This window comes from Uloborus diversus, chromosome 9 (genome assembly GCF_026930045.1).
Source record: "Uloborus diversus isolate 005 chromosome 9, Udiv.v.3.1, whole genome shotgun sequence".
Classification (NCBI taxonomy): Eukaryota; Metazoa; Arthropoda; class Arachnida; order Araneae; family Uloboridae; genus Uloborus; species Uloborus diversus.
Genome location: NC_072739.1, coordinates 24,643,062 through 24,654,606, shown reverse-complemented (window position 1 = coordinate 24,654,606; position 11,545 = coordinate 24,643,062). Strand labels below are relative to the sequence as shown.

The 11,545-nt window shown below is 37.3% G+C and overlaps 1 protein-coding gene across 1 annotated transcript; it reads left to right on the top strand.

Moving 5' to 3' along the window:
- Positions 1-356: 356 nt before the first annotated feature.
- On the top strand, positions 357-3,104 carry LOC129229322 (zinc finger protein 37-like). Its single transcript, XM_054863609.1, has one exon. It carries the CDS (start codon positions 357-359, stop codon positions 3,102-3,104), a length of 2,748 nt encoding a protein of 915 aa, XP_054719584.1.
- Positions 3,105-11,545: the final 8,441 nt, after the last annotated feature.

Below are 11,545 nucleotides of genomic sequence, written 5' to 3'. Positions count from 1 at the left end.
TATAAAACATTTTAACACAGCCCAGCAAAAGTTTCATTGCATTCATATGATGACAAAAACAAGGATTTATCTAGTTTAGGTTTTATATGTGTCAAATTTTAGCTAAACAACTTTTCAGAAATATAGTATTCATTGATTGTCATTTATTCCAGTGCTTTTTTCTTTCTTTTTCAGGTTATGTATGAAACTGCAGATTAGCAGAGAACATTCTTGAAATAATGTGCTTGTGCAATAAAAATTTCCCTTGGTGGGTTTTATTCTATGATGCTACAAAGCATGCAAAGTTACTAAATGTTTAAGATAGTTTGCAGTCTTAAACATATGTGCATGCTTTTTTCATATTCATTTTTAATATCATGCCTGATAAAAAAGATCCATACAGTTCAGTAAATTGCAATAGTAGTGTAGTTTGTTCTGCAAAGTATCAGGATTTATCATTGTCTAGTGAACATTTGCATTCAAGTACAAAAAAGAACATGGCTCTGTCCAGCCAACTAGAAGAAAATAGTGTTCCATCTTGCCACACGGCATTTCCAGTCGACTTGAAAGAAGTTTTCGAGTTAACCAATCCCGGCTCCGAAATACACCAAGCTATCCTCAGGCCGTCGACAGATATAAATGCCATTCAGTATGCACATTCTCCCCAGATACTTCGCTCCCCAAAAGAATCGCATGAGACTGAGTCAGAAAGTGAGAGAGTGACTTGGCGGCATGTCCTCAGAGAGCAAGAGGACCATCCTGAGGACATGGAGGAAGAAAATCCACTGCTGCATTCCATAAAGGACCGCCATTCATCCGAAGAGAGGCAGTCTTGGGAAAATGTGATGAACGACTCTCAGGGTATCGACGAAAATGGTCCCGATGAAAATGAAATTCTGCAGGCCAAGTCCCAGATGGGCGTTATAAGTAACCAGGAGGCTTGGAATCATGTAATTAAGCAAGCCTCAGAAAATGACAAAATCATTCATTCTGGAGTGAAAGCTCATAGTCCGATGTTAACCGGTGCCGAGCATGGTAGCTGGAACCATGTCTTAGAAGACATGCCAAATGCAAGTGATTTGTCTCACCCTCAGTTGATCCATGCCCATACAGATTCTTCTCAGGTATTAAATGGACATAAGACATGGAATCATGTCATATCCGAGCAGGCAAGCCATCCAGACGTTGCAAATGTTCCTCCGATGGACCTCTCTGGCGACTGCACCAAACTCACCTCCCTCATTCCCGAAAGAAGAGATGCATCATGTCAGGTTGATGATATCCCTTCCCATAATTCTCCAGACAGTGGTTCGCCGAATCATCAAGATCAGAAAGTAAAGTGCAACAATTCTCTGAACAAAGGTATTGAAGCTGTTGGAGATACGCCCCAAAATATGGTAAATTTGACCATTGTGACCGAAGCTCCGAATACTGCTCCTCAGGTTGTGGTGCATAATGGGATTAAACCTGAGCTATATACTCAAGAGCGACACCTTGTAGTTCAAGCTGGCACAAAAGCTCAGGCACCTCCAAAAGTTGCTACAACATTCCCCTGTAATCATTGCGGTAAAGTATTTGGCGATAATAGAAGTTTGCAAAGACACATGTTAATACACATAGGCTTAAGACCATATCGTTGCCCGGTATGTGGGAAAGCTTTTATGTTGAATGGAGATTTGACCCGCCACATAAGGATTCATAGTGGTGAAAGGCCGTATGCATGCGACGTGTGTGGTAGACGTTTTACTCTCAAGGGGAATTTGATGCAGCATTTTCGTACACATACTCCAGAGAAACAGTATGCATGTACCATTTGTGAGAAGAACTATGCTCAAAAGGACAGCCTGCACAGGCACATAAGAGCTCATTTTGGCGAAAAGCCTTTCGAATGCACGACTTGCGGAAAGCGCTTTACCCTCAAGGGGGACTTGAGCAGACACATCCTCATCCATTCTGGTGTAAAGCCGCACTCATGCAAGTTCTGTGGCAGGCAGTTTGCATTGAAAGGCAATTTAACTCAGCATGTCAGGACTCACATTCGCACTCAGTCAAAGGGAAATGAGGGGGTTAACAATGCCTTCATTAAAAGCCAGACAGAACCCCAGCTTATTTGTGATCTGAGTTACTCACATGTCCAAAAACCTTTCGTGTCTGTGCCAAACAGTGCCTCATCTTTGAAATTACCTCATATTACAACCTCTAGTCAAGCCACAAACTTAGCCATTGCCCACCCTTACATACAGACTTCGGCACCCTCGGAAAGCAACCACCAGTCTCCATCTGCCGGTTTGTCTTTCTGTTCCGAGTGCTCTAAAACTTTCCCATCTCCAGAAAGTCTCCATGAACACGTGCAGTTGATACATGAGCAGTCGACTCGGTTGGCTTCCAATCGTTACTTGTGCAATATTTGTCAAAAGGAATTCTGCCTTAAAGGGGATTTAACAAGACATTTGAACAGTCATAACGGCGTGAAACCGTACGAGTGTGAATACTGCAATAAAACATTCACCTTGAAAAGCAACTTGAGGCAGCATTTAACAACACATAGGATGGACAAGAACTTCTCTTGTCCCATGTGTTCGAAGACGTTCGGAAATCGGCGCAATCTGAACCTTCATCTCCGTAGACATGAGCAGGCTCGTGCTAACTTCACGTGTACAAAGTGCGGACGGTCTTTCCTGGCCAAGTCCGATCATTTCTTCCATGACTGCACGAAAGCCGAAACTTCTTCTTCCGCAGAAAATCCGCACACTCCATTGTCATCCAGTTCTGTCATCAACAGCAACACTCCTCCCGCATCTCCCCCGGAGGGAATGTGTTCGACCCCAGTGACCTTGCAAGCTGAGGCACCGAACCAAACGACAGTTCCTCTGGCTCTGCTTCCGGTCAAACGAGAGACTTGCCACTTGCCTTGCGATGACAGAGAACTGGCAGATCCGCTGGAATGCAACGCTCCAGGTCTGACAGCTGTAAATGGCGCACAATCCTTTCTAGGGCCGTTCTACCGTCACTTATATTTCTCTACCTCTCATCAGAACATGATACCTACGCTGAAAGGCTTGCTCCATGCCTCGTCTGGAGATGCTAGCATAGCAGATTTTAATCGGGTTGCAAAAACTAGTTAGTTTTGTGTTTTATAGTCATGATTCGTTCTCACGCAACAGAATTTTAACGGAACAATGTGCTAGTTTTTTAATTTAATAGATTTTCCAAGCACTGTTAATGGCATTCAATTTTGTAAGCATTCATTCAAACAATAACAAAGTGTGATAAATGATGCAATAATGTTTATGCATTTAGTATTTGCTGTTCGAATACTATTTAAAATCTTTTGTAATGTATATTTTGCTTTTATTAAGTCAGTTCTTACCTTCGTAGTTTCTTAGATGACACTGAGCAATCTAGGTATCGAAAAAGCTTCAAGTATTACAATAGCATTACATTTATTGTTGCCTGAAGTTTCATTCTTTTGAGCTACAAGTTGCCTCCCATAGCCAGAACTAAGGCAAGTGAATACCAAACATCTCATTTATGGCATCCAGATACTACAGTTCACTTTATTTGAGATTGTCAAACAGAAATTAGTATTGTAACTTATAATCACTTTAAGACTGTGGCTTTTATAATCACTTTTAGAGGTGGAGCTCTACTTCCCTCCCCCAGGCACGTCATTTTGATTTTTTCAGGGGGATGGGGGCCAAAAGATATATATTATATGCCGTTTTTATAAAAAAACCAACAAAGCGATGCCCACTTATGTGCAAGTACATTAGTTTTTGACATTCAGGGAAGCAATTCAATTGCCCCCTCCTAAACCCCCTAAATGACGGACCTGCCCCTTCCCCCCAACCCCAGCCTTTGTTTCACAAATTAATGTATTTATGTATAAGTGTGCATGGTTTTTGTTCTAAAATAAAATTTGCATTGAATTCATACTTTCTAACCATGCTGAAAAAAGTATAGTGATTGTCCTGAGCTTCAACTTGTTTCCATAACTCTCGGTGGTGTGCTAAAGCAACTTTAACAACCAGTGTGATGATAATATCAGCTTCTATAAAAAGTTGTTGATCTTCAGCTCTGTTATAGTTATTTTAAACTCACTAGCTCAAAGAAGGGTGAAATGGTCTAATTATTGCACCAGTACCTGGGACATGTTGCCCTGGACGTAAAATTGCTGAGGGGACAATAAATGTCCATAACATCATCCAAAATTAGGGCCAAATGCACCGTTAAAAAACTAATGGGAAAGATATTTTCCAATTTCTGGAACCGTTTTCCAGTTTTTTTTGGAAAGCTTCACTTTTTGAGTTGGGTTTCTTTTCAAATTAATGTACAATATGCAGGTTCATATGTTATTGATAATAAAGCCCGGGTCTGCATACCATAGCCCTCGCTCTGTGGAAGGCTTATGGTCCTTAAAAGGCCCAACAACCCAAGAAATTGAAAAGAAAAAAACTAGCACTAAGATTTATTAACGTTACATATATATACTGCTGGCCACTAGGGAGAAGCCCTACTTATTTTGTTGCGGGGGGGGGGGGGGGCAGAATTTATAGATCCGGGCCTGCTGATAATGTGATTCATTTGGTAAATAACATTAATAATTGGTTATTTTAAATAATAAATGCCCATAATTCTTTATAATAACAGGGTGTTGCTCTTAATAATCAATTATCACATTGACCATAAAACACACTTATCTCTCAGTTAATCAAACATTCAAAGGGGCTGGAAAAATTGATAGAGCTTAGGTCATGGAAACTTGTCAGTTATTCCCCGATTATCTGGATGCCACAATTAGTTTTTTTTTTTTTACATTTGTTTTCAATTTATTATATTCATTAATTTAAAGATTTGTTAAATAATTGATTATGCATTACAATAATTTCATGTAGATATCCTAATGTATTTTCATCGCCTGATATATTTTATGAACTTGGAAGGGATTGTAACTAGTGCACAATGGGACTTTTGGGTGTTGAAATATTTGAAAATGAAGGTATAAAAAATTGGTTGCTTTTTTTCTTGGAATGTTGGCAGACATGCGTGGTTGAAGGTGTCTGGATTTGGCCTGTGTATAAATTATGATAACTTAACCATTAGTCAGGGGTGTCCACCCCCTAAACAAGAGCCCCCCCCCAAAAAATAGAAAAAATACCCCTCAAAACACCCCTTCCCCCTCCTAAAAATTTCAATGCTGCAGTCTTCGCCATGACCCCCCCCCCCCCCCTAGGGGGGGTCATGGCGATGCACATGGCCCCTGCATTAGTGCAATCACTCAAGTTTTCTTAAAATCATTTTTGAACTCCCTGTTATAAGAAATTTTAATCCTTGAAAGAGCAAAATTAATGAATGAATGCAAAATTATAAAAGAAGATATATTTGTATTACTAATGGTTTGCATTAAAATAAATCATCAGTGTACAAAAAAGTAAAAGAAAATAACTTTACTATTCTGCAATTAATAGTTTACTATTCTGGAAAGGGTATTTGAAGGTAATTTCTGTTATTTATTTAGTTTTTTTTTTATATTTTTTCATTTATTGCTTTTAGCTTTCAAATGTGTTGTGAAAAAAGAAATGATTTCCTAATAGGAATATGTGTAATATACTGCTTTCCCGAGTTCCTGATAATCATGTGACCTAAAATAGAATTGGTAATTTCAGATAAATTATTGTGTTTAATTTCATTGGTCTGCACTAATTGTATGAGTTAATTCTAATTTTTAACATCCACTGTGGACTAATTAATTATAATCAGTTTGAAGATGATTTAAAATAAGCTATTTTTCGATAACAATTAAAAAATCATGATACAGCAGTTTTTAATTTTCCTCATAAGTTTTTGTTTTTAAACCAAAAAAAAAAAAAAAAAAAAAAGTTGCATTGTGCCTATTAAATTTTTATGACCAATTATTCTCCAAGACATCAAACACATTGTCAGCATTTTATGTAATTCTTTTAATGTGTTTCATAAAAAAAAATTTTTTTGTTTCTGTCAATTATAGAGCTGTGCAAAGGCAAGCATTTCAACTGATAAGAACATCAAGTTCTGGTTTAGAAAAACAAACAATTATATTAAATGCAATGCAATATTTAAAAATAAGCGCCACCTATTTCTTATATTAGTAACTATATACAATAACTGATGTAACAAACAGAATGTACAATATATGCAGGTTCATATGCATAGGGTGGTGCTTATTTTCAAAAACCAGCAATAAAGGGGATCACCAACGCATGGTCCCTACAATGCAGACGTGATTTAATTCCATAACTAGTATCAAAATTTTTGTCACATGAATAGTGATTTTTAATGTCAAAGTTTCGTGTAAGGTATTTAGAAAGAAAATTTATTTGAAAAAAGTTTCAGTGAAATTCATGTTGTATCACTAAATTTCTTAACCAGAAAGTCTTTCCAATTTCACAGAAATTTTTTAAAAACTCCTTTGTGTTAAACTTGCGGTGTGATGTTACTGAATGTTAAACTTATGAAATATGCTAAAAATTTATGTTTTCTAATATATTTTGTTTCATATTTATGTTTGAAATCTCTTATTTTGCATGTACGTTTTTAATTTGCCAAAGATATTTCAATTTTCCAAATAGTACTATATTCCGGTGTACTTTTTTAAGTACTTTCACTCTGTTCAGCATTTTCTAACACACAAAGGTTTTTGAGATTGGTAAAAAGTTTTTATTCCTTTTTTAAAATCATCGACCCCCACCCCAGGAGGGAGGGTGAGTAGGCTTCCACTGTTTCGTTATCTTTTGGTATAGACTCGCCATAAGTTTTACAGCCTTCCTATTCCATTTCATGTCTCAGAGCAACTAATAAAGGGTGTGTTTTTTTTGAGGTAGAGAACTTTAGGTTCAAATAAAACACAGTTAAATGTTGTTAATTGCCATGAATGTTGCTTTATTCGAAAGATGATTCTTTGCCATTTTTATTTAAATATGATTTCTGGCATATGGCCACCTCGGCTGGCTCGGTGAAAGTCCAATCGGAAAGTCTAATTTCACTTTTTGCAGCAATGGAGGCCATATGTCAGTGATAAGGTGGCCAATGTTCTCTTCCAAGGTGTCAGTCGTCTGTGTTATCGGTGTAAACCAGCGACTTCACATAGCCCCACAAAAGGTTGTCCAGCGGTGTTAAATCACATGATCTTGCAGGCCAATTTACGGGTCCATTACGCAAAATCTTTCGTTCACCGAACATTTCTTTCAATAAATCAATTGTGACACACGCTCTGTGGCATGTTGCACCGTCTTGTTGTCTATTCATGATGAAATGGCAAAACGAACTGAACACAAAACAAGTGACAGCTATCAAAATGGCACACATATCAAACAGTGTTGACAACTTAAAGTTCTATACCTCTAAAAAAAACACCCTTTAAATCGTGAACAGACTTTTTGATGATGGAATGAATGACAGCCAATTGGTAAGCAATTGGCAACTCGGGAGCGTTTTTTTTTTTGTTTTTTTTTTTTTTTTCAAAAGAGTTTGAGCTGAGAGTTTGTGACAAAGATGTTGTTTATGTTATATTGGTTGAAATTTGTTTTTGAAAAACTTTCATTTATTTTTAAAATCACCACACTCAACCCCACACCAGGAGAAAGGTGAGTAGGCTTCTACAGATTCCGTTGTCATTCGCAATTTGCTCACTATGGTTTTACAGCTTTCCTGTCCCGTTTCACATAACAGAGCAACTAACAAATCCGGATCTTTTTAGTGAAAGTACATTTTTAATGATGAAATAAATGACAGCCAATCAGTAAAAGCGATTAGAAACTCGAGCGAGAGGGTGTTAATTCAATCATACAGAACCAATAACGACCGCTGGGAGTCTGAAAAAGGTTTTGTTGCTATTACATCGGTGGGAAATTGACATAAGAGCTTAAAATTTAAGTTTTGTGAGTTTTATCATGCAAATCAATTTATTTCCTGGTTGAATTTTCAATTTCATTTTTGTTTCCTTAAACACAAGTCTAAGTTAATCTCTGTGAACTCATTGAAGCACGTTGACTTGGTTTGATTCCACCATTTAGCCAATTGACGCTAGTTTCAACAATTGGCTAAAAAATAAAATAAATAAATAAAAGAAAACTGGTGGTTTTTAACGAAGTCACTGAGCCTCAAAGGGTTAAAAGCGCGAATTATATCTCTCGTGTAATTTTTAACCTGTTTTTTCACTACGAAATGCAAATTGTCCGCTTAAGAATGCCATATTTGACTTTTCATTTTGCCGAGCATTTTGTGCCGAAATTGTAGAAATGTAATTACTTTTGTACAATCGTTAGAGATGTAGCTGTTGCGTACATCGGTCTTGTGTTCATATTAGTACAACTAAAAATTGTCTCGGAGTGCAAGGTAGTGAATATTGATATCGTTTTGCTAGTGTGTGTTCATTTATTTATTGTACAGATGTGTAATGTAATGCTACTGTGTGACATGATTTATGCTGTGCATAATGTGGTGATTAGACATAAAAAATATTTAAAGCTTGATTTTGTGATTTCTTCTTTGCCAAAACGCAGGGCCGGCTCTAGTAGTTCTGCTGCCCTAGACGATATTGACAAGTGCCGCACTCCCCCCCCCCCCCCAAATTGAAAAAAAAAAAAATTAATGAAATAAAAATAACAGTAAAGGGCTTAAAATTAAAGTATTTCTAGTTAAATTACATACTGGGTTTTGCATATCCAAACACTGGTACACACTTTAAATTCTATTTTTTTAACATCAGAGTAGTACATCTTATGGCACTGAAACAGATATTAATGTTTTCAAAAGACTTTTAAATCACTCAATTTGCCGCCTTTAAAATTAAACTGAATTTCTTGTTAAATTCCGAACTACGTTTTGCATATTCAAGCACTGGTACACATTCTAAATCTACATTAATATAATATTATTATTTTATTTATTTATTTATTTTGCATTCAAACAGTGAATCTTTTTGTACTGAATCAGATATTCATACTTTAAATAAAAATGTTTCAATTTCGAAGTTTGCCAACCCTAAAATCTGCCGCCCTAGGCGGCCGCCTAAGTCGGCTACCCCAGGAGCCGGGCCTGCCAAAACGTTTACCGACTCTTGGACTTGGGATGGTAATTTTGCAAAAGCAAGCACTGGGTGCTTCATTAGCAAGGTCTATCCCCGATTAGAGTCCCTTATATGATATAAGGACTCTATTAGCGCGGGATGGGAGATCAGTTTGGCCTCCCAAAAATAGTTCCTTGTTCGGCAAATTTAATTATAAATATAACAATTTGGGAATCAAAATTGCACTTTTCGAATGCCCCTTTCAATTACTTCAATTACTTGTACTTATTTGCGCATACCCAAACTTTATCATTTGGCAAAATTTGGAGCTCCATTCGGCAAATTGGGAATTTTCGCCTCCCAAAATTTTTTAAGTAGGGAGCGCCCCTACCTCTATCGTCTCCCTTGTTGATTCAGAGATTCAGACAATTTAATTTTCTAAATAGAAGAACCACAAAAAGTTACAAGGTAAAAGGCGTTTTACCAGTGTTGAATATTTATCAGCTATTTGGATGTTTTAGAAAATTAAAGGTGTACTTGTATCAGCATGATTTTTTCAGTTTCGGAAATGGGGTTGTTTCCTTCAGTCAAAAGTAGTGCTTTTTGTCACTGAAATTGATAGAATAAGCAAAAAAAAAAAAAAAAAAACCATGGACTCAGAAAATACTTTCATTTTCCCAACAGTTATTTTTAATTTTTTTTTTTTAAATGTCCGATTTTTGAAACAAGGCGTGGTCTTGATGACGTCACTGAAGCGTGTTTCAGATCCCGTCCGGGTCACCAATGAAGCGGATATTTTCCCTTATGTTTTGGCCGTAAAATAAACCTTTAGCTCTTTAAACATATAAAGCTAATAAGCGACACAACAACTTAAGAACAAAGAAAGAATCAATAATTTTATTCATCGACACTACAATCATATTTTTTTTTTTTTTTTGCAGTCGCCACATAAACAAAACTGTGTTGCCAATCCTACATAAGAATGTATCATCCCTGTATGGAGTAAAAATAAAAATGGAGAGGAAACGTAGAGAACGCTGCATCACACAAATGATGCACTTTGCCGCATTTTTCTACCGCGATTCCACGTTATGATAATCAAGAAGCGAATTAAAATTGCGCTCTACGTTTGCTATCAACCATTATCGTTGCTAATACACGTGAGTAAAGATGCGAATTAAATATTTTGGACCGTGAATGGCAACACTGAATGGCATTTCATCTTTTGTGATGTCATCGGCAGAAGCGTTAAACGATGAAAGCGCGCCGATTTAAGTATTTTTTTTAAAAATAGTTCACTTAAACAAATTATTTAAAAAATGGTCAAATCCTACGTTTTTAAGCATGCTCTTTCAGAAAAAAAATACTTTTAAAATTTTGGAAACGACCCCATTGGGGGAAAACATATTGCAGTTTATTTCGAGACCTTAAAAGTCATTTGTAAGCAAAGACACATCTTAACATATTACTTTTATTTTATTTTTCTCTTACAAGAAAGCGTGTCCGCTTTGAAGTTCTGTACCTAATCATAATTTTAATCTGAATTTAAAAAAAATAATAATAAAATACTGTTTGTTCAAGATAGTTAGAAGTCGAATGAAGAAGTGAAAAAAGGGTTTAGTGAAGTTTACTTCTTTAAAAGAATTACTCCAAATGCAGGGGCGGACTGGCTATGTGGGCATTTGGGCAAATGCCAGAAGGGCCGGTTCCCCCGAGGGCTGCCGAAAAGAAATCAGGGCAGCAGGAGCAAAATTTTCGGCCCACGGCCTAAAAGGGATACCAATAACCCAGGAAAGGTTTTAGGCATGGTGGTGCTTAGTCGGAAACACAGGGCCGCCGAGAGCCAAGGCAGCCTCCTTGTCAGTTTGTTCATCCCCCCTCTATAAAAAAACTTATACTACTCTAATTCCGATCCAGGTCTCTTCAAGGGCCGGATCCCTAGTTTACGAATAGGCTGACATGGCCTCTCGTCGGTCCTGCGGAAACAAGAGGCTTGGCTTGGAGTCCAAGCAGTTTTTATTTTATAAGTTTTATGAAGGGAGGGGGGCCCGCCTCGACTCTCGGCGGCTGTGGCCGGGATCCCCTTTTTCCACATCTTCATACATACTTGTGTGTGTGTGTTTGTATGATGTATAGTTTTGATTTTTATGGTGAGTGTTTTGACCCTCTGTCATTCTCTTCGCTGCACTGCTATTTGAGTAAAGGTTTAGTAGAGAAGGGTGTTGTCATTTCCTCTCGAGGCTGATTAAGCTCACGGTGACTTTGTTACTGGGCCTTTCTGGACGGAAAAAGGCCGGTCGAGAATTATCCACGGCCACTTGTTTTATTTTTACAAAGTAGACGCAGCTTACTACTTTAATAAAAATAAAACCTCTTTTTAGTGTGCAGGAAATCAGAAAATATCTCTGATTCAATATCTCCTTAACATCTGTTTGTGGCCTAGTTTGGGCAGTTTCATAGTCGCTTTTCATGAATAGTAAGTTGTACAATCGAGCATTTTAAACTGTCTCTTTCTTGCAG